Source organism: Vipera berus (genome assembly GCF_964194415.1).
Source record: "Vipera berus genome assembly, chromosome: 5".
Classification (NCBI taxonomy): Eukaryota; Metazoa; Chordata; class Lepidosauria; order Squamata; family Viperidae; genus Vipera; species Vipera berus.
Window position 1 is genome coordinate 55,079,988 of NC_138207.1, and position 24,084 is coordinate 55,104,071.

Genomic DNA, 24,084 nt, shown 5'->3' on the forward strand with positions numbered 1-24,084 from the left:
CTCCTTAACAGCCGGGGAGCGCGCGTGCGCGCAGGACTGCCCTGCCGGCTCACGCCCGACGCCGGACGGCTCCGCCGATGCTGCCTCAAGAGGGAAGAGCGTGAGGCGCCTGCCATGGCTCCCCGAGGACTCCTTAGCAGCCGGGGAGTGCGCGCGTGCGCAGGACTGCCGGTTCCCGCCAGACGCCAGCCTGCCCTGCTTCCTCCACAGTGAGAGGGGAGGGCGTGCCTTCCCGGGCTCGCTGATTTTCCGGCGTATAAGACGAAAAATCTTGAAAATCATCTCAAAAGTTGGGGGGTCGTCTTATATGCCCAGTCGTCTTATACGCCGGAAAATACGGTATATGCATTGTACCTCATTCATATTCTGTCCATTGGAAACCATTTGGTAAACATTTGCATATCAAACCTTAGTTCATTAGCATCGCAAAATATTGGTATTTTGGTGCTAATAATCATCTCCCACCAACTTAGATCCTGCATATATGAAATCATCCTAATTGTCATGTAGTGTTAGTAATAACATCCAAACTTTCCATGTTAGTATTTGTTATTGAGTTGTAAGACCTGAAATGGTTGCCATGTCTACTCACTAGTCTTAGAGTTAAGATTTAAAAAAACAGGTTTTCATTTATACTGCTCTCCTTTTTTTTACATTAACTTTTTTTGTCATTAATTTATATTGTGGATTAGTCGTATAGATAGTGAATTAGCAAGATAAATTTTATTTCAATTAATGAACAAAACCAATGTTGTAACTGAAGAAAACTATTGTTATCCCTAGCAGACAGATATAAAGTCTTCACCAAAGATACAAAATATTTCAAAATTAAAGATATGTGATACTCGGGTAGCTAACTATAAAGCAGGGCACAAACAAGCTCTCCCTGTTTGCACAATTGTAGTATATTCAAAATAAATATTACAGTACTAAATATATTTTGCTAAAAACGGTTAACAGTATAAAAAGATGTGCCATTCTAAAAGTTTACTGCAAAAATAAATGTGAATCCTTGGTGCTCTATGAGCTTGTTCGTTTGTAATTAGTAACAACCAAGCTGAGGGAGTGCCAGGAATTCCACAGATCAACCCTGAGTTACACATATTCTCTTTTATTAAAATAAATCAACAATTGATTCTAGATTGACCTGCGGTTGGAGTTAGTGAGCACTGTTGCAGGAGTTGGAATACAAGGCACTGATAAGGAAGGAGGAGCCAAAGGAGATGAGCAGCCTATTAGTTCACCATGGGATATAACTTTGGGAAGCTTAGGTATTTTTATGATGTTTTTATTTACTTTTTACTTATGATGCTTTTTCAAAGATTGTAGTCTTAATGCCATTGCCAGTTATCTAATTTGTCTCTTCTACTTATCCCTTCCCTTATCTCATGAGCACAAAAGATTATGACTGATCAGCATTTACAATAATTTGTATATGTTGAAGGTAATTGCAATTCTTTTTTATTCATGTGTTCACTTATTTGCCCAGATATAAAACCTGCGTATGGAAAATAGAATTTTGTATCTTGTAGTGAAATAATTTTGCGAATGAAGGCAAATATACATGTCCCTGGATAATGTTGCAGGATCCAATCTGAGTTGGTCACCGGGACCAGAGGTTTGTTCTTCCCAGCTTTTGGACTCACATTGGAGCCCATCTTCAGGGAACTTGTCAATCTCCAGGATGTGTGCAATAGGCTGTTCTATGCATAGTATTTATATGGTACCCTAGTTGTTTATATGGCTTTTAGTTATTGATTGGGGTGTTGATGGCCGGCTATTAAGTCATTCATTGTTGTTTCCTTGTGCTGCTGGGGTCTCAGCTTCTAAGTACCTGGTAAACTGGTGGTAAATCAGCACTTCTGTTGACAGACAAGAGGCTTGTTTCCCAGGCTTCAATCATTTCTTTGGCTATTTTTGTTCCTGCTTAGCCAACAATCTTAGTAGCTGTGAAATTGAATGCATGTCCTTGTTCATAGCAATGTAAGGCTACCATTGAGTTCTTCTTGTCTAATCGCTCACTCATATGCTTGTGATTTGATGGTTACCTTTCTCCCCGTCTGTCCTACATAGTCACAGGGGCAATCCATGCAGGGAATCTGGTAAATTACATTAGTAATTTCTCTTACCTCCAGACGATCTTTGTATCACACAGGCACACACAAATACTACACATAGAACAGCCCAGTGCACACATCCTGGAGATTGAGAAGTTCCCCGAAGATGGGCTCCAACACGAGTCCAAAAGCTTGGAAGAACCTTTGGTCCCAGTAACCAATTCAGATTGGATTCTAAAGTAATTTTGCTACATTTATTATAAAGTTAAAAATGTGGAATATTTTTTCATGTTTTAATACTAATAAAGTATAGTCATGAGGGTTGCTGTTTAAGATTACTGTTCTAAAATGGTTTACTACTCATTTGATTCATGTATATTAATGCAAAATATTTTTTATCAGATATATAAGTGAAAGGGGAGAAAAGTTTGAGAAAGGTTACAGACCCATTTTATTTAATAGAACTTAATCCTAAAGAATAAAATGCTGTTAAATGCTTTATATTTATAATTTTTTTTCAAAACATTTAGGAATGTTTATTTACTTATTTAAGAATAAAACCCAGTATGATTTATAGCTGCTAAAACACAACAAAAATAGACACAATGAACAGTGTTTCTTTAAGGAGTCTAGGAAAAAAGGCAACACTTTACAAAATATCTTTATTTATTCTCATACTTCCATCCAACTTCCCCTGTAATAATCTTGTGCTTATTGCATGTATGGTTTATATATTTACCAGTATGATCAAGAGTCTTTTTAGTTATTAGTTTTAAGAAATACAGGTTACAATAGTAATATTTTTCTATGTTTTCATATTTTCATATATTTAATTGTTCTATTGTCAAAAGAACTGTATTGGGGCTGTTTAGAAGTACAGAGAATAAATAAATGGGAACTAAATTATTTTCACAACTATTTGTATAATTACAAAAACTAATTTTCCCTAATTAATATTTTAATCTAATTTTCAACAATGTGGTTAAGTGTATGTAAGTAGTGAGTAAATAACTTACATATCTTCCTTACAAACTATTTTATTGGAGAAGTAAATCTTCTGTCTCAAAGATGCTTTTTCACCAGGCATCTTTTTCTTGTATTTCTTTGAAGACGTTTTGCTTGTCATCCAAGAAGCTTCTTCAGCTCTTCAGACAGTTGCCTCGTGAAAAAGCATCTTTCAGATATAACTATGGCCTGGAGGACTGAAATCCTCCATAGATATCCTCTTCTATCCTTTTATAGTTGTTTTAGGTAACATAAAATTTACCTGTAGATTTTCATGTTATGAAAAAAACTAAGTTTTAACAAGTGATAAATTAAATGTGATTATGCATATTAAATTTAGAAAAATTATATTTTTAATTTGTATTTTTAGTTAAGGAAGAAACATAGTAGACTAAGTATATTGATAGTCGCTGTTCCAAAATCAAGGAAACTTTTAGGAGGGTGTTTTCTGGATTTGGAAGTATTGTATATAGAAAACAGCTCTTTTCAATAGTAAATATGTAAAACCTGAATGGCAGAATTGCCGTCAATCAAATATATATATTTACATTGCATTTTTCAGCAAGATTAAACAGAATGGTAGTACAAACTATAAAGTACATGGTCATAAGGCCAAAAGTCTACCTCCAATTATATTAGGACATCACAACGTGTATATTCATTTAAGACATTAAGACAAGCATATGTTTCTTAGGAACATGCATTCATTTTGTAACAACAAAGACAATTTAAACATATATAGTATACAGTTTAATATTTTTCTGAATTTAATAATACTTATATTTTAATTTTTAAAATAATAAATATTCCAGCTTTAGTGCTTTTGAATAGCATTGGCATCTTACCACTTTATTAAGGACCATGGGGTTTTCAACATGTACATGCAGAGGATGTTCTTTCCATTCTCATCTATTTTTATTCAGTGCTATTGAAATCAAGCAGTGCTAAACGCATTTTTGGTTGAAGTGTGAAGTGTTCTTGATAGCTGCATTCTTTCTGAAAGACACAGATCTAAGACCTTGGTGTTACGATCTATAAGTGTAGCTATGATTCAAGCTTTTGTGTGCATAGCTAGCAAAAGTTACTATAATGCTACAAAACATGCAGGATTTTAAATAAACAATATTGAAATATGCAGCATATATGCATACTGTATATGAGGAAACATCCTGGTAAAGGGGCAAGTGTATATAATACACAACATATGACAGTATTTAAATGCTTTGTAAAAAAAATTAATGTAAATTTGTCTTTAATGTAGATAAGTGTCTTTAAAAGACAGTTTGTGATTGAAAGCATCACTCTTCACGTTCATGGACTTTGATGCATAATATGCCTGATTCTGCAACTCTGCACTTCTGCAGCTTTAGAGTGAGGTTTTGAAGGAAAATAAAATTAAATTTTTAAAAATCAGGTTTAGGCTGATTGTTTATCGAGGGTTTATTCTGTGTAAACTGAAAAATGACTTAAAGAACAGACAAAAGTCATTTCCTCAGCAGTTTTGGCAGACCCTGCTATTTGACAATATCTTTTAGGATTTGACTCTTCTTTCCCATGCATTTTAAAACATTATAAATGGATGGATTAACATCAATTTTCTTGTGCCTGTGTTTTTTTATGGTCTTTCTATAATTAAATACTGCAGTTAAATGAAAATGGTTATTTTATTATTATTTGATATATTAAAAGTTATATCTTTGGTATTGACATTACTAAAATAAAAAGATTATCAGTGGCATATGGTTTTCAAAATTTAAATGATGTATAACATATTTATACACACTATTATATAATAAATTAAATATATTCTGGATTCTAAACAAATTCCACAGGAAATTTCATGTTTAAATTCTTAAATTCTTTAAATTCTCTTCTTAATTTTCCAATTTTCAAAATTGCGTAATAAAATGAATTTCTCCAATCCACCCATCAAAATAATTTCTAGAAAGTTTTGGCTCAGTTTTTTAATGTATAATTTTCAATAAAAAGATCGTGTGCTTCACTCACAAATAATGCTCTGCCGTAATGTGGTTTGTTTGTTTGAAGTAGAAATGAAGTAGATTTCATTTTTTTCATATGTGTTTGAACAGCAGATAAACCTAAATCATTATGGAGATCATTATTTAGGACTAAGGTATTGGTGGATCTATCTTATTTACAGACATAGATTATTAGACATTACAGTATTGAGTTATTAATCTATGGCATGGTACAGTTATTTGCAATGGGGCAAGCTAGGTCCCGAATAAAAGGCATTTTATGGTTTTGGCATCAAGACATTTTGACACACTCCGTTATATATAATAGTTTGATGTGATAAGAGTTCAAAGCCAGGTTTGAGATTTCAGTGAGAACTTGTCTAATCAACCTGAACTATTACTTAGAGGCTACCATTGCAAAAATTTTATTTTTCCAGAATATGAGATAGTTAATTTTGAGAAAACATTCTTTCATTGTCTTGTTGAGGCTCGTGAACACATTGAATCTATTGTTTACTCAAGTTGTACAAGCAATTATATTGTTAAAATAGATTGGGCTCAGAATTGAGGAATATATTGTTCTGTAAAATTTCCAAAGCTGCAGCTTCATTTGTTAATCATTATTTGGCCCTTTTGCTTCTTAGATAAGAAAGCTGTTCAGCCACCACAAAAATTTTGCTTCTTCTTGTGCTTTCCTAATAAATGCTTTTTTACTTTCTATAATTTTCTGCTTCTTATTCTCCGAAAATAAATAGATATTATTGTAGAATCTTTTACGATTGCTTATAACAGTGGTTTATTGGCATGAGTTTCTCATTTTTATTTAAAAATATGATAGCTTGATAATGAAGATGTTCCATAGTAGAAACCATCAGATACAGTACAAACCATTAAGGAGTTTAATATAGATATATCTTAGGTAAGTGATTGTTCAAGCTAATGTATTAGTATTATTTAAAGTAGGAAGACTTCTAGCAACCAACATTGGCCAGTGGACCGGTATATATTATATTCCATATATTCAGTTCTTGCTGTCTGTTCTTGGCAAGGTTTTTCACAAGTGCCATTGCTTCCTTCTTAGGACTCAGAGAAAATGACTGGCCCAAATCACTAAATTGGTTTTGTGCCTAAGGCTCACAGTCTCACAGTTTCTAATGATGCCTTTTCCATTATACCAAACTGGCTCTTATTCTGCAGATAATGTGGTAATATTATTGCAAACTGTAATTGGTTTTAGAACGGTAAGAAAAGCTCATTACAAGCTAGCTATGGTAATATATTTTGTGAAGAATTTTAAAAAATACAGCAGGTTCCTACTTCCTTAACTGGGATTATGCAGTAATATTTCTGAAAGGGACATACACTGCCACTTCCTTTGAATACCCAGAGGAATCCAGTAGCAATATTTTTTTTCTTCTCTGACGGTACCATTTCATAATTCTCAGGTTATAATGGCAATTCGGAGTCTAATTTCTATTGATAAACGATGCGTTCATAAAGTGTGACACCACATGACCTCATCAAGTAGCAATGGCAAGCCCAGCAGTCCTATTTGCTGTTGTAACTTCAGGACCACACAGTTGTTAATTGAGGACTATATATCATCTTTAAAAGCCTTACATGGCACACAACTGGGTTACTTATAGCAGGGTTCCCCAACCCCTGGTCCATGGACTGGTACCGGGCCGCAACACGTCAGCAGCTGGTCCGCACAGATAAGCAAAGCCCCATCTGTGGGATGCAGGCAGCATACAAAACCACGCACCTTCCAGTCCGTGGGAAAACCTCTCTCCATGGAACTGGTCCCTGGTGCCCCAAAGGTTGAGGACCTCTGACTTATAGGATTGCCTTCTCCCTATGGTATCTGCCTGTCCCACATATTCTGAGAGGGAAGGTATATTCCAGGTCTTTCCAGCAGCCATGCATTTTCAGTGATAGTTCTTATGACCACAAAGGTAACCCTGACTTTTCTGATAGGTTTCAGAAAGCCTTTCAGGATATGGCTCTTTCCTTGAGCTTTGGGTCATGATATGTGATGTGTTGGAGGCTGGATTGGATGATAATGGCATTTCTGTTAGAATCGCCATTTTATTATTTCATTATTGATTAGTTCGTGTATTTTGTTTTGTCTTTAAGGAATGCCTCTGTTAATGACAAAAATTCACCAGCTAACTTGAAAATCCACAATGTTTGTATCATAGTAAGGACTTTTCATTATAGTTTTTAGCTATATGACCAAGTACCAGTTTGTAATAGTGTCCACCAGGATGCGCTCTACTTTTTGCTATATATATTAAATGTATTAAAATATTTTCCCAGAAAAGGAATTATTATTTTTCAGGAAATGATGAATCCCTTGGGAAGCACTGAGGTCATAAAGGTTTTTCAGAGCTATTAATTGTACAGTGTAAATAAATTCCAAAAGGAAACTTAGAAGCTCATATGTGTGGTGTTATATAATTAATACATATTTTCCTCTATAATAATTTAGGACGAACAAGGGAAACCTATCAACTCTTAAAAGATTCAAGTCACGCACACAATGGTATTGCGTCAATACAGTATCATTTCCCATCCACACTCTTAATCTTGTTGCTTTTATTGGACAACAAAGCCTTTGGAAATTAAGGCTATTTCCACAAAAGAAATTACAATGATTTCTTTCCTTTCCTTTGCTGTACTCATCACATGGGAAAAGCAAATAGGAAATTGTATTTCTAAGAACTAGCTTTCTGCTTAGAAATATACTTTATTCTGATTTTAAAAACACAAACTTGGCCACCTCAATAGAGTAGGCCATTTCTGATCAAAGTTGTTTTTTATCTTTTTGGAATTTTTTGGAATTGATAAGATATAATCAAAAACTTAAGTTGCTGAAATGTACTGCAGGACAGCAAGGATTTCTGAATCAAAATAAAAGCATACAGTTATAGAAATCATCAAAATAGCAACCATGTTCAGTAATCATTTCTTTAATGACTGTTCAAAGTTACAATGCACTGAAAAAGGTGATTTTATGACTGGTCTTCACACTTAATAACTATCACAGCATCTCTGTAGTCACATGTTCAAAATTCAAGCATTTGGCAACCAGGAAGTATTTTTGATGGTTACAGCATCCTAAGATCACATGATTACCAATTGAGCTTCCAACAAGCAAAGTCACTGGGAGAAGCCAGGTTCACTTAACAGCTACATGATTCAATTAATGACCATGGTTATTCACTTAATGACTATGGCAAAAAGATAAAATCAGGAGTGACTCCTTTAACAACTGTTTAGCTATGGAAGTTCTGGTCCCAATTGTGGCCATAAATTGAGAATTATTTATAGTAGTTAAAAACAAGGTGGAATTGTACTTTAACACCTTCATAAAATGCCTAGAGGGAGGGTCTTCACAAACCTCTGGAAGCAAGATGTTCTGAAATACAGGAGAAACAGCAGAGAATGTCTGTTGATCTTTACCTCTCATCTCAAGAGTGAGAAGTCTAAGCAGGCCTTCTCATGACCTTCTTACTGGATTGAACTAATTCAAGGAAGTGTCTAGTGTAACCTAATACTTCATAATATAGGCCTCACTAGCTCTTTGATTTGGGTACTCTTTACAATGACATTAGTACTTACGTATATGATTCTATTAAAATGGAATTCCAGTATTAATAATCTATCCACTGCATTTTGCCCCAGCTGAAGCTTCTGGGTTGAATCCAAGAGCTGCATTATGTGGTGGTCATTACAGGTAGTCCTCATTTAGGGACCATAATTGGGATCAGCAGTTTTGTTGCTAAGTAATGTGATTGCTAAGCAAAACTTCCATTCGGTTGTTAAATGAGTCATAGTGATGCATTAAGCGAGACATAATGAGATAGCAACTTGCAATTTTACTGCCAGCGTCTCCATTGACTCTTTGAAAGCCAGTGTAGAGTGCAAATGGTGATCACTTGACCATGGGACACTTCAACAGTTGTAAATGCCCACCAGTTGCAAAGTGTCTGAAAGTTGATCATATGAATAGTTCTAAACACAAGCACTGATCATAAAGTTACTTTTTCAAGATTATTGTAACTTTGAATGGTTGCTAAACAGGACAGTCCTTAAGTGCAGTCTAACTGTGCAGTAATCCAACCAGTTAGTAATGAAAGTATGAATTATTGTGCCCAAGTCATCCTTGTTCAGGTAGGGGCATAACAATTACCAGTCAAAATTGGTCAAGGCTCTCCTTGCCATATCTTCCTCTTTTTGCTTTTATTTATTGATATTAACAGTTTCTTGATAACCATCTTTGTTTAAACAAGAAGAGACCGAAGTACATTTCTCATTAAACCACTTTTGTAGAGTTGGAGTTTTCTCCTCATAACAAACAACTTCCTCCACTGGAGATACCCTACGGTACTAGATGAAATCGATTTTTGCTATTTTTTTATTCTTTTCTATGTCCCCATGCTAACTCTGTTGTTGTTGTTGTTGTTGTAGTTGTTGTTGTTATTTGTTGCAGTCAAACTGGACTGGACTTGACATTTTTATCTATATCGTGAATAATTCTCAAGGACCTAGGATAGGTAGATGTTGATGTTTGATTATGATGATGTTGATAACAGATTTATTTGCAACCCATCTTGGAGCTCAAAGTGATCCTTAATTTTTTCTGAGATTTCCACAAAATTCTGAATCAACGAGGTAGAAATAAAACGTTTTTATTTTTCCAGTATAGAATCCTTTGCTGAATTAGATCCTCAGAAGAACAGTAAATACAATTATGTACTATTGTAAACTGCTACAATGTTAAGCAGTCCAGTGCCACAAAATGTATCAGATCATAGTTAAAATTAATATTAGTCCTTTGCTAGCTTTCGTATCAGTTGAGATTGTTAACGAGCTTCAGTTCCTGTCGAGTCACCACTGATCTATCATTTATTACACAGTTATTATAGACATTTCCTATTTTAGGAAATGGTACATATTTTATGGCATTGATTGCTCTAGATTTTATTTTTCAAAAATACTTAGAATGCAGTAGTTTCGTAAGCACCTAGCAAGTATTTAAAGCCTAGATTAATTTAGATTACAATATGCATGCACAATTGGTGGGTATACATTTTATACAGTATAATAAAAATGGAATTATATTCGTTGAACATGTTAATTATCCAAATTGAAAATGAAAACATGTCTACAGAGCAATTTGAAATTATTTTTATATATAAATAATGAAGCAATTTGCTACCAAAAGATCATTTATTATCATTTTTACTATGTGTTCTTATTGCTTCAGCAACACATGAAGATAGTGTTCTCTGGATTGCCATGGCAGGTATACATCAAATCTGGGCACTCCTGTTGGAAAGTGGAAAACTACCTAAAGGAAGGTAAGTTAGAATATTAAACTGCTTTGCCAGCACCCTATGATCATATTAGTTGTTTACGCTATTTATTTATTAGATTTGTTTGCCGCCTAGAAATAAGTGATAATAATTTGATTGTACAGCCCTACTAAATATTGTTATACATACTTTCTCAGTCTAGATTTAGTTTAGTTTAGTATATTCAGGAAGAAATGCAAACTATTTGGGATAATGAGTATTTGAATGGGCACATTCTGTTTTCATTAAAACAATGGTTGATTGATTCATTGATGACGATGCACCAACAACTTGGTGTCAACTCTTAATGACCACATACGTGGACCATATTATCCTGGATGTTGTGCCCTGACCTGTGTCTTCAGATCTTCCAACAGTACATCTATCATTGCTGTAATCAAGTTGTCTTCTTGATTAGGGTTGCAAGGAAAGGGCTGCTATTATGGAGATAAAATGAACTAAATCTATTTTGTAAGCTGAGTTCTTGGAGAAAAATAGGATATAAAAGAAATAACTTTTTAAAAAATTAGCGTTACATACACTATAGAAATCTCTCCCTACTCCTCCTCCCATCTTTCCATCTTCCTCTCTTTCTCTCTCTCCCTATATTATACTCACTGAACTCTGCATAAAATACGTTTTGAATTGTTTCATAGTTTAAAACGTATGGAAAAGAAAGCTTATTTTTGATCACAGCATGAAAAAAATGAATGTAACATTGTACAAATTATAAGTTCAAGTGCACGTAGAGCCTATGTAAATCTCACCACCCCTCCTTTTTTTAAAGTGATTTAAAGAAAGGAACTTGTCTTCGATTTGCTGGAAGTGGAAACGAAGAAAACCGAAACAATGCATATCCCCACAAAGCTGGCTTTGCTCAGCCTTCTGGTCTCTCTGTTGCTGCTGAAGATCCCTGGAGTTGCCTTTTTGTGGCAGATAGTGAGAGTAGTACTGTGCGAACAATTTCTCTAAAAGATGGCGCTGTGAAACACCTGGTAGGAGGCGAGAGAGATCCAATGGTAAACTAAATCTATATCTCTCTCTGTTTCCCATTGATCTTATGCATCCAGATTAGAGCATCTCTGATCCCTATGGATGAAAGCTTATTTTAAATGCCAATTGGTCACATTTTATTTGTTAGTTATTACAATATTTAATTGAGATCATTAAAAAAAGATTAACTTTCAGTACAATTGTATTAGTCTGCTAATAATCACCAGATTCATGCCAGCAAGCAGATATATCTGCTGTGAAACCAGAAGGGACAATGAAGATTTGTTTTCAAATTTTGTCTTAGGAAAAATAGTTGCTATATTAAATAATAAACAATCTTCTCTTATTAATGGTTAACAAAAAGTTGGATTTTGCCATTCATATCTTGAAGCACAATATTTTAAAATAGCCGTTAACATTTTTAAATAAAAAGGCAGGCATAAGTAAAAAAAATAAACTTAATCAAAAAAATAGTCTCAATGTTTTGTAATCATGAAGATGAACCAAAAGGCCAGTCTGAATGCTTCATCAGAGTGTTTAATACATAACCTTATGTCATTGCATCACTTACTAATTCTCATTATTTCTTTGAGATTTGATTGATTTTATTTGTTTTGATTTGATTGGATGCCCATCTTATCTAAAAGATTCTGGGCAGCTCATAACAGGTAAAAACAATCCAATGGAAACACATAGGGCTTCCTGTCTGAGCAGGTGGTAGGACTAGATGACTTTCAAGGTCCCTTCCATCATCATCATCGTCATCATCATTATTATTATGAATATAAAAACCTTACAAACTAATCACAATAATTTAAAAAACAGAAAACCATGATTAAGGGCACAACTCACTACATCAATAAAAAACACAGGTATTGAAAGAGTTCCCCACTTTTATAATTCTGTTGCATAAAAACAGATACATTACCATTTATAGATAGCTAAGGAATATTCCAAATTTTAAGATCAACAAAAAAAACCTTTGAAACAGAATTCAGTCTATGTAAGAATTCTTATTTTAGATATCTGAACTGATACTATGAAATGGCAGGAGACAAATTTTGAATTGAAGTGAGTTGAAATACCTTTATTTTCATTTTCCTGTATACACAATGATAAACATTAAAATAAAATTCCTATGCACTGGTCTCGAAAAAAATAATATAATAGCAGCATCAAAAAATGCCAAATTATACAAAAATAACACCAAAACGTAAGTGTGTCTGTGTGTGTATATGTAAATCACAGTCGATTTTGAATACATAGAGGAAAAAAGAGTCTGTCGTGAGAGTTCACAAGGTTGATACTATATGGTGCAAAGCTATTACAGAATCTGGTGGTTCTGCTTCAGATACCACAAAGCCTCCCAGTAGCTAAAAAGAAAAACCAGTCATGGAGAGATATGTAGAATCTCTGACAATACTGCAGACCTGGTCAAGCAGCACTTATGTCCTATGTCCCGGATAGAACAAAATGAATTTCCAGTAATCTTTTCTGCCATCCTCACCACACAGTGCACAGCCTTCCGGTCCAAAATAGTAACACTTTTCATGGTTAGAGTGATAACCAGTGCTTTTTTTGTAAAAGAAAAAGGTGCCGGAACTCACACATGTCATACAACCCACCTTGCCTATGCTACAAGGTTCCATCCAAAAAAAGGTGCCGGAACTCCGTTCTGAGCGTTCTATGAGAAAAAAAGCCCTGGTGATAACCCAATAGTTATACATACGTTAGTTCTGAGATTAATGCCAAATTATCACTTCTTGTCAATAATTGTTTTTATGAATCTACTTTGAATTCAAGTTAATGTTTTAGCAAGTCATACTCATTATTGCTAACTTTAATTTAAAAATGTAATTTAATCATCATGTTACTTTCCAAATATTTTTTAAAAGAATTTATTTGCTTTTGGTGATGTTGATGGAGCTGGGATGAATGCAAAACTACAGCACCCATTAGGACTAACTTGGGACAAGAAAAGAAGTCTCCTTTATGTTGCAGATTCCTATAATCATAAGGTGAGGTTACAGGCTCCATTTTCACTACAAAATCTAGTTGATTGTTCAGTAACACAAAATTTTGTGCAGGTAGTCCTCAACTTACAACAATTCACTTAGTGACCATTCAGAGTTACAACAGCACTAAAAAAACGTGACGTCATCATTTTTCACATGACCATTGTAGCATCCCCGTGGTCACAGAATCAAAATTCAGATGCTTGGCAACCGGTTCATATTTATGACAGTTGCAGTGTCCTGGGCTTGTGTCCTGACAAGCAAGGTCAATGGAAAATTAGATTCACTTAACAAGCATGTTAATAACTTTACAAATGCAATGATTCAGTTAACTGTGGCAAGAAAAGTCGTAAAATGGGGCAAAACTCAATAAATGTTTCACTTAGCATCATAAATTTTGGACTTAATTATAATTGTCACTTGAGGACTACCTGTATTGCAGAACACAAAGGTACATCTCTTTGTATATTTGCATGTATTATTGCAGTTGTTTTTTATATTTCATATTTCAAATTATGTTTTAGGCAAGTTTTGAACTTGTATAAAGTACCTCAGGAGAGTTTCTTAGATTAAAATTGAACAAATGAGTTCTAGCAATTACTCAATATCAGGTAAACATGAATCTAGACAAGAATCTTTATTGCGTACTAGGATGGAATGACTATAAATAGTTGATCAGCTTGAGACGAAGACTGTTCTTATACCACAATGGTTAATGTCTGTGTTTCTTTTTTCCACCTTTCCTGCAACCTTGTTTTTTGCAGCCTTGGATCTTGGCAGCTGCTGATTGTTGAAATAGCCACCATTTTCTGACTTGCAAAAATCTAGCCTCCTAAACCTAGCTCCTACCCTTAGAGGTTAAAGTCACCATTACTATATGATTTAATCCCCGCTTTGTAAATTTTATACTAGTCATGTTTATGAATATAATCCATAAACATTACAGCAAGTTGATGAATTCGTGTTCCTTGCTAAAATGTATATTAAATTTATGGAAATAGATGGAGATACTTTAAGATGTCAAAATAATGCTAGAAAAAAAGAGGATAATATGTGATCTGTCAAAAGAAATATATGTTTATCCAAAATAAGCAAAAAGACTGTACATAAGGATGTTCTTCTGCCTACTTTATAATACAGAAGTGAGAGTTTGGTATGAGAAGAAATAAACGCTGAATACAATGGGAATGAGTTATTTAAGAAGCATGTGTGGTAAAACAAGAAAGGATAAGATAGTTAATGTGTAGGTGCTGAATCAGTGTGGATTGACCATAGAAATGAGACTTCCACCAAAGGAACATGTTAAACTGATATGATGCAGTCTCAGAACTGAAGGGTCCTTAGAGCTCTCTGACCTTAGTTCTTTTCTTGCAGACATTTCATTATCCAAACTAGGTAACATCATCAGCACTAGGACTAATAATGTTACCTAATTTGGGCAATGAGATGTCTGCAAGGAAAAAAATCCTTCATTTTAGCCCGGAACTGCAAATATTCTCCTTTATTGGAATCTCAAAATATATATGACAGAAAAACAATAGTTAAGAGAAAGGATGAAACTGAGAAAATTATTTTTGAATAGAATTGATGGAATCCTTAAAAAGAGAGGATTATACCAGCCTTACCAGGTAGACCAGACAGGAAACACTACTTGATGAGGCAATTCTACTTGTAAGGCCACCTTAACAGAATCTTACAAGCATGAAAGTACAGATCTTCCTTTGCAGGCAAGAAACTAGGGAGGATCTCTTCTAAACCTCTTACCCTCCATTGTCCAGCTGTGGGCTATGCACTCTCTTATCTGATGGTTTCCTAGATAGCATCTCTTCATCCCCATCTCCCACAGCCTATCTTGCCTATCATTAAAAAACAAAAGCATATATGATTGATAGTTGGTTGACGATCTTTACTGTGATCACTGACCTTGAAAAAAACAATCAGCTTCATAAAAAGAATAAAAGGATAAAGCATAGGAAGGAAAGGAAATACATTATCTGGAAAGGACAATAAAACACCTTAAACTCTAAACAATTTCTAAGATATCATAGTAATGCTATGACATTTTCTATAGTAGAGTAAGTTCATATAGCAGGATATTTAAAGTAGAACTTAAATGATAAGTAATAGAAATATTTAAAAGTAAAATACTGAAGCAATGTATGAATCAGTGCATGGATATGGAAATTAGCGTGGTTTTTAAGAACAGGAATATGCTAAACAGGATAATGAATATTGTTGGTGAAAACTGAGTTTAAATTTCCTTTTATTTTTTATTGTTCTGTGCCTTTATTTTATTCACTACTTTTTACTATTTTTCTGTATATTATAAAGTTACTTATCCCAAAACAGAATACAGTAGTGTGGTGATTATGTTTGTACAAAAAAAGTGGGAGCTGTTATTAATTTGTCATGAAGCAGCACTAAGGTTAATATCACTGCATTGCCATTGATAATTATTTTGATATTCATCAATCTTTGTTCTTATATGTTCTTTTTAAATTGTAAATTTCTAGATCAAACTAACAATATAACTTCTTTATTGTCATTTTAAATAGGAATAGGAATATGATTTATTAGGACATTCTTCATAAAATTCAAGAAATAGTTCAACATGTTCTACAAGGTGTCTTGTTTGTTTTGTTTTAGATTAAATTTGTAGATCCCAAAATGAAGAATTGTGCCACTTTAGCAGGTACAGGAGAAGCAAGCAATGTAATTGGTTCCAGCATTACCACATCAACTTTTAATGAACCAGGAGGCCTATGTGTTGAAGATGGAGGGCGATTCCTTTATATTGCAGATACCAACAATCATCAAATTAAAGTGATAGATTTAGAAACCCGTACTGTTTCACTGGTAAGTTACTATATAAAAAAGTATGGATAGATCTTTCTATTTGAGATAAATAATTAGAGCTAAATTTAATTCTACTACCTTTATTGCATTATACATGCATTATTGCCATGTTTATAATGGCCTGGCAAACAGAATTGCTTTTGTATTAAGGATATCCTGTTAAGCTTAAAATAAATGTTCCATCTGTTTTAAGAGGTTAGAAAGGACACTAGCGCCATTAGAATAAGCTGAGATAGAAGAACCTCAGCCTTCAGAACACATTTTGACATAGATATTGGGGATATGATTTAATCTCATCTTGCTGTAATGAGCTGCTTTAAGAACCATGTGTTTCTTCAGTCCATTTTCCCATAAACTGGAAATAAGGTCCATATTATTGAATCATTTGGAGACAAATGAAGTAAATATTTGGACTTATTAAAATCAGTCTGGACTTATTAAAAAGGTTCCTTGGATCACATCTTTACTAAATTAAGAACCTCTGGAGCTGAAATAGACCATTAGAAAAAAATGAGAAGGGGTGGAGCAGACAATGTTATTCAGTAGATATAACTATTTCAAGTCATATTATCAATACCACCTCTAAGACTTGCTTGTATGGTGTTCAGAAAGTATTACAGCACTGCATATTCCCAGTGTACTTCAAAGAATGTTCTACAGTGTTGCTTCTGTAGCTTTGGCCCTGTCATGGAAGCCACCTTTCATGGCATTTAGAAACAAAAGTACTTCATTATCATGAACAACATTATTTCCCTTTGCTGTACTCAGGCCAGACAATAAAACTGTCAATATAATAAATTCATAAACAAATAGTTATGCATTAAAATGTCATAAAATCACACATTTGACTTATAAAAGAATAAAAAAATGATAAAATATTCTTTTATTTATCATATGAAATTAGAAGCTACAATATCATACTCAGAGTCTGTTTTATCATAGACTCCTATTGTTGGAAAGACTCTTGGACATCCTCTAGTCCTACTATTTGGCCAGGCAGGAATTTTCATACCATCTCAAGCAAATGGCTCTGCAATCTTTATTTGAATTCTCACAGCAAAGAAATTCCTTCTTATTTGTGTTTGGATCTCCGTCTCATTCTTATTGTACTATTCAGTGCTTTGAAGAATAAATCCATATTCTCTTCTGTGACACACTTTCAAGTATTGAAAAGACAGCTATTGGCTTTTTTCAGACCAAACATCCCCAGTTTTTTAATAATTTAATAATTTTAGTTTAGGCGCTACTTGATTTTAACCAGTGCTTGTGAGGCACAAATGTTATGAGGGCCTATTGCACTGCACTCTGGACTAGTTGTTCATAGTATTTGGACTCCAACCCTATCGTCCTCTTTTAGTTGTTAGCTCACACTATCCAATTTGTCAGCATCTTTCTTATAATTTGGTAGCCCAAAATGGAACATAATATTCTAGTGCAGTCTCACCAGTGCAACATGGAGTGTAACAATCACTCCTATGATCTAACACTTATGCCTCTGGAGATATAGGTCAAGATTGTACTGGCTGTTTTGGCAGATGCTTAATCTGTGGTTTACCAGGACACTCAGGTCCTTCTTACAAAGATTCCCACTGATCAAGTATTGTCTATATTGTATCTATATCTGCAACATCAACAATGAAGGCCAGATTGGGCAGATTAGTGTTATACCCTGAAGAAAATAAATCAGGATCAGATTTTCCTTTATAGCTTTGAATGTGTTGAAAACTTTATATCAGGCATGTCAAACTGCTGGCCCATGGGCCAGATGCATCATGCCAAAACCGCACCCACCTCATTGCCGGCAATGGGGAAAAAGTCCGAAGAAGTCGTGCAACATCATGTGACATCGTGAATTTGACATGCCTGGTTTATAAAGATACATGGGCAAAGTGTATGTGCATGTATGTATGTAAAAAAAATTTAAAGGTTATTTTAACATAGTGTGAGCAAACCATTCTGTTCCTTTTACTTCAAAGGTAGAAGTACAATTAATTCTATACTTGTCTTCAGATCTTGGTTTTGTCTTAACACACATTGCAAAATTACTTAAAGGAATGTATAATTACTTAAAGAAATGTATTTGTCAAAGGATATGTCTGCTGCTTTCTCAATAAACTCAAGTAATTTTTTTAATCAAACATGTTTTACAATTCATCATATAAAATTAATTGACACAATATATTCATTCGGTTATTAAATTGGAAATCCACAGTTTTCACAACTTGAGAGAAATACCATGTCTTGGTGATATTGGGAGAGGAGCAGTTGTAAAAATTAATAACCTTTCATTGTAATAAACCATAAATAACACAAATTGTTTTACTTTTGTATGTTTCTATACAGTTATTCAGACAATTTAAAATTTGAATTTGCAAAAGTAGAGGGAATGATCATAATGCTTACTGAACAAATAAACAGCCTAATTCCAGGCATACTTCTTTTCAATAGGGAGTTTCTTCTGCATCCAGTGATACATTAGGCATCCAGTTTTGAATATAATACCACTGTGTATGTAGGGAGTTTGTTCTCCTTCCCACAAAAAAGGAGTGTTTATACTTGATTTAAATTCTGTTTTACAAGAATTGAGCAAATTAACTCAAGTGACAATAAAAGGCAACAGCCCCACCTGTTCAAAAGGAGTTGGATGTACATTATCGTTCTGTATAAGCTTAATATTTATAACACCACAATTTCCTGTTCATGTGATCTGGACTAACCAGCATTGAATTTAATGAGTTTTGTATTGAAATCAATTTTTAAAAGAAATTTACTTAAATGTATTTGAATAGGGCTTGCAGTGCCAAAGCATCTTGAAGCAATTTACAATAAAAACATAAATGAGTACATAATAAAATTCTATATTACAACAGCATAAACTAATATACATACATACAGTAAATTTTATTCAACACAAAATATATTCATTAAAAAATGTGAGGAAAGTGGGGGGAAGCTTTTTTTTTCATCATTCATACCAAGAAGGCCTTCAGGAATTGGAGACTTATCAACAGGGGTCTAAAATGTATCACCATAGTGGGGAGGATCAGATCACAACCATCACCACTGTCCTGCATTGCCTCACGAGGAGCAGCCATTTGGAACACCTGTGGGGGATTTCCCTTCCTTTCTTTATCTGTAAAGGTTCCACGGAACCAGCCTATGCATCAATTCCTTGGTCTTTGCTGTAATTGAGTTTGCAATACTTGCCCTGGAAATCCATCTCAATCAGTCTGAAAATGACATTTGTTTTTTCAAACTTTAGAACAGGGGTGTCAAACTCAATTTCATTGAGGGCCGTATCAGCATTGTGGTTGCCCTCAAGGGCTGGGTGGGTATGGCCAGGGTGGGCGTGGCTTACTGGGTGGGCGTGTCGAGTGTGTCTGGCCTACTGGGTGGGCGTGGCCAGCTCTACATCGTTTGCATCAAGGGTGCCTATGGGGGCCTGGGCAGGAGTGGGACAGATCTGAGGTTCCCTGGCAGGAGGAGGGTCTTTGGGCCAGGGCCAAGGCAGTGGGGGCCGTTTCCTCACTGTTTCCAGGATGGCTTCGGGGGCCACATGAAACCACTTCGCGGGCCAGATCTGGCCCCCGGGCCTTGTGTTTGACATGTCTGCTTTAGAATATGAAATTATATCTCAAAAATTTACATGCTTTCTATTCCTTTGATAGCTTCCTCTTCAGCATGTTGACACAGTAGATTCTATAAATAGAGGGAGTATTAAAATGAGTGATCAAGCAGAACTACCAAAGCTCCCTAAATCGGCTCCACATTTTCAGCTACCTTCGTTGACTGTAAGTCCAGGCCAAGCACTTCAGTTTGTGCTGATGCTCAAGTTGCCTCCAAATACTAACCTGACTGAAGAAGCACCTAGCTCCTGGTTTTTTACTGCAGAAGGTAAATGAGTCCATGTTTCTGTTTATAGGGGATATATGCTAAATCTCTGTTTCTCTGTTATCAAAATACATTGATTTAGATGGTAGAGCAGATATATCCTTATTATTTTACAGAGTTTTCATTTAAACCTATTCCTGAGTTTCTAATAGCAATTTCAAATTAAATATACAACCCATAATTATTAAATCACATTTTATTATAACAATTTATATGGCCTACATTTCACTATAATCCTTTACTCAACTGGAAATAATGGAGCTGGTTAAACTAGTGAAATGTTTATCTCATTCACAAAGAGGCTCCTTCTAGGGTAATAGAAAAGGGTTAAGTAAAAAAAACATGACCTGTACATAAATACTGAGTTCTTTCATTTACATATACTTTTCTATAAAACTTTAGAGCACTTGGATAATTATATACTTCAGTTTGCATTTCCTATATTGTGATTTAGTTCTTGCATTAATCTGATTCTGCCCTGTGAAAGTCTTCTACTAATTCTTCCATAGTTATTTTAGTACAAGCAGGGCTTTTTTTGTCATAGAACGCTCAGAACGGAGTTCCGGCACCTTTTTTGGATGGAACCTTGTAGGATAGGCAAGGTGGTTGTATGACATGTGTGAGTTCCGGCACCTTTTTCTTTTACAAAAAAAGCACTGAGTACAAGCCATAATAATAATGTTTTATCATTAGATAAAATCATCAAATTGTAATAGAACACCTTTTCTTTTCTAGGTAATGAATGGCTACTTTGTCATCCACATAGATCTGGGACAATTGCAGACTTATTTGAACAGCCTATAATCCCATTTCAGTTACCCACTAGCTGCCTGGCATCTGAAGCTTTATTGTCAATCAATGTGTGCCTCTATTACTGTAGTAAGGACAGTAATGCCTGCATGATGAAAGGAATCTCATTCAACCAGCCTTTCCATATAGCAAATGTAAACCAAAAAAACATAGCTCCAATCGAGCTCATGTATACATTTTAATTTTAAGCACAGCAAAGCAGAAAACCATGTATATAGTCTTATTTACTTCTGCCTAATTTTTGTCACAAAGCTAACTGAACTTTTGTATTATTATATATGTTACTTCATGTTTGAACTTAAAGCAAACTTGCAAAAATATATGTTTGCATAAATGAAATGTGAGAAATCATGAACATGTATCTAAATCTTAGTTCCTTATTAACCTGTTGTATAAGCAATAAAGACTAAAGGATTGGGATCACTGTGAATAAACAAAACAAAGCTAAATATAGAAAAGATCAATTTCTATCTTCGGAGCACAATCTTAATGTTGGAAATTGGTATTTGTTTGATTTTTTTCCCTGTGTTACAGTATATAAACATTTGTCATCACATGTTTTCTGGACCAGGAGGCCTTGCTCACTGTCACTCATGTCTTGATCACCTATCTGTTGGATTACTGCAGTGTGCTCTACATGGGCCTGTCCTTGAAGATAACCCCAAAGTTACAACTGGTCCAGCATGCATCAGTGTGTGCTTCAAGGTTTGCCTGTGTTCAACCATTGCTGCGCAAGCTGTACTAGCTTTTACTTGTTTTCTAGGTGCAATTCAATGTTGGTTACTACTTTCCAGCCTTAAATGGCTGCAGGACCACCTCAAGGTTTCTGTCCATCCTGCCAGATCAGATAACATGGTCGGTCTAGATCCCTTTCCTTAAATGTTACTTCTGGTGGGACCTTTAAGACACGCTTTTCCAGTAGCTGCCCTGACCCTTTGGAACAGCCTGCCCCTAGCCCACACTTTGACTTCTGAAGGGCAGTGAAGACCTACTCTTCATTCAGACTTCGGGCTAGGATAGAAGTGAGCCCAGCAAATGTAGGTTTGTGACATATTGCAGCCTTGTGCTTGGACTATATGGTGGTGTGGGGAATGGTTGGTTTTTTTTATGTTGTATTAAATATTACTGTGAGTCACCTAGAATTTTTATGCGTAAGAAAGATGGCCTTATACACTTTATAAATAAAACATCAATCTTTTGTTTCAAATAAAAGCAAAATAATGAAAAGTAAAATAGGCGGTGAAAAATAGTTTTTAACAGAAACTAAATTACTTTTTTAAATATAAATGATATTTAAACAGCTCATTCTACATATATTTGTTAATGACGTATACAACGTCTATGCAAAAGCTAAGTGATTTGATATAGCATTTTTAATAAAATCTGAAAAATTAAAAGTCTGAAATAATTAGTTTTTTTTAAATTATCTACAACCTTAAACTGCTTGTCAAGACTTGTTTTGAAGGAGAGAATGGTATTCGGGGTGTAGGGTATGGTGTGGTATGTGGTATGGTATGTGGGGTATGGTATAAATAATATTTATCAGCATAAGGAAAAGATACAAAACAGATCACTTTCCAAAAAAATACTATTCTCATCAACATTATCTAGAATTTAATATTTCACCAGCAATCTGTCCTATCATGCAAACTATTTTAAGAACACTTTTAAGTGCATTTGTGCGTGGGATAAAGAAATAGGCATGGTCTTATTCTTTGTTTTTTGAAAGATTTATTCCCCTCTTCTTCTTGTGACATATCTGTTATCAGATGTTGGTGATTATGTTGGCGATCCTGTTTTTATCAGCAGCCACACAAAAAAGTGCTGCTGAGTTTTGTCCAAATCAGTGCCTTAGATTTTGAAGCCATGATGTTTTTCTTCTGCCTGGACCTCGTTTGCCTTCAATCCTTCCCTGGAGGATTAAATGGAATATGCCGTATTTTTCTGGGTGTCACATCACATGTCCAAAATATTCTAACTTTCGTTTTTTTAATTGTTTTGATGATTTCCCTTGGCTTTCCCAAGTGGCTTATAACCTCCTCATTTCTGATCTTGTCAACCCAGCTTATATGCAACAGCCGCCTGTAAATGCACATTTCAAATGCTTCTGGTCTCTTCAGATGGCCTCCATAGAGCAGGACAGAAAAAGTATAACATCTGACAAGCCTGATTTTCAATCTTAGGCTTATGTCATGACTGCAGAAGACCTTTTTCATTTTGAAGAAAGCTGTTCAAGCTTTCTCTATCCTTGTCTTTACTTCAATTGTCATGTCCCAGCTTTCATGTAAGTTAGAACCGAGGTGCGTGATCCTTTCAACTTTTTCTAATGGTATTCTTGGTGGAGCCTTGGTGGAGCAAAAAGAGCCTTGGTGGAGCAGTGGGCTAATGCCTCCTTAAGTAACACCAGCTGCCTGCAATTAGTGCAGGTTCGCATCCCACCAGGCTCAAGGTTGACTCAGCCTTCCATCCTTCCGAGGTAGGTAAAATGAGGACCCAGATTGTTGGGGGAAATTAAGCTGACTTTGTAATAATGCCGCTTGGGGGGTGTGTGTGAAAGCCCTAATAAGCAGGCATATACATAGAATGAAGGCTACTGCTAAGCTTGTAAGCCGCCCTGAGTCTTTGGAGAAGGGCGGGATATAAATGGAATTAAAATAAAAATAAATAAATAAAATAAAAAATATTCCTTCTGAATTTATTGGTGGTAAATTAATGGGTTGTTTGCTGATGACGATGATCTTGGTTTTTGAGGTGTTAAGCTTCAAGCCGTATCTTTCAGATATTTCTGTGACTGTTGATGAGGAGCTGTTGGCAAGTAGAACTGTATCATCAGCATATCTTAAATTGTTGATTCAAACACAGTTTACTTTGATGCCAGCATCAATATTCTCCAGTGTTTTCCCCTCATAGATGTTTTATACAGTTAAAAAGAAAAATTCCAGTATAATATAACATCCAAGTAATCAATGGCATCTCTTCAAATAATGCTCTTTAAGATTATTTTTAATGTCACCTTGGATAAAAACCAGGAACTCATACATTATCAATCACTGACTTTTTAAAAAAAAAACTTATTTTGCACTCTTCCACTCTTTTAGGTAAGGAAATTAATAGTCTT

At 34.8% G+C, this 24,084-nt stretch overlaps 1 protein-coding gene across 2 annotated transcripts in view; it reads left to right on the forward strand.

Annotated features, from left to right (window-relative positions):
- Positions 1-21,154, forward strand: part of NHLRC2 (NHL repeat containing 2) — a 34,699-nt gene extending 13,545 nt beyond the window's left edge. The window contains exons 5-11 of one of the 2 annotated variants that reach the window (XM_081329546.1): positions 1,142-1,271; positions 10,314-10,407; positions 11,189-11,420; positions 13,290-13,412; positions 16,056-16,265; positions 19,934-20,159; positions 20,892-21,154. In XM_081329546.1, coding sequence (XP_081185672.1) covers positions 1,142-1,271; positions 10,314-10,407; positions 11,189-11,420; positions 13,290-13,412; positions 16,056-16,265; positions 19,934-20,159; positions 20,892-21,148 — 1,272 coding nt within the window. In that variant the 3' untranslated portion in view covers positions 21,149-21,154. The remainder of the gene's footprint in view (positions 1-1,141; positions 1,272-10,313; positions 10,408-11,188; positions 11,421-13,289; positions 13,413-16,055; positions 16,266-19,933; positions 20,160-20,891) is intronic. The other variant, XM_081329547.1, reaches the window with a different exon arrangement.
- The last annotated feature ends 2,930 nt before the right edge of the window (positions 21,155-24,084 follow it).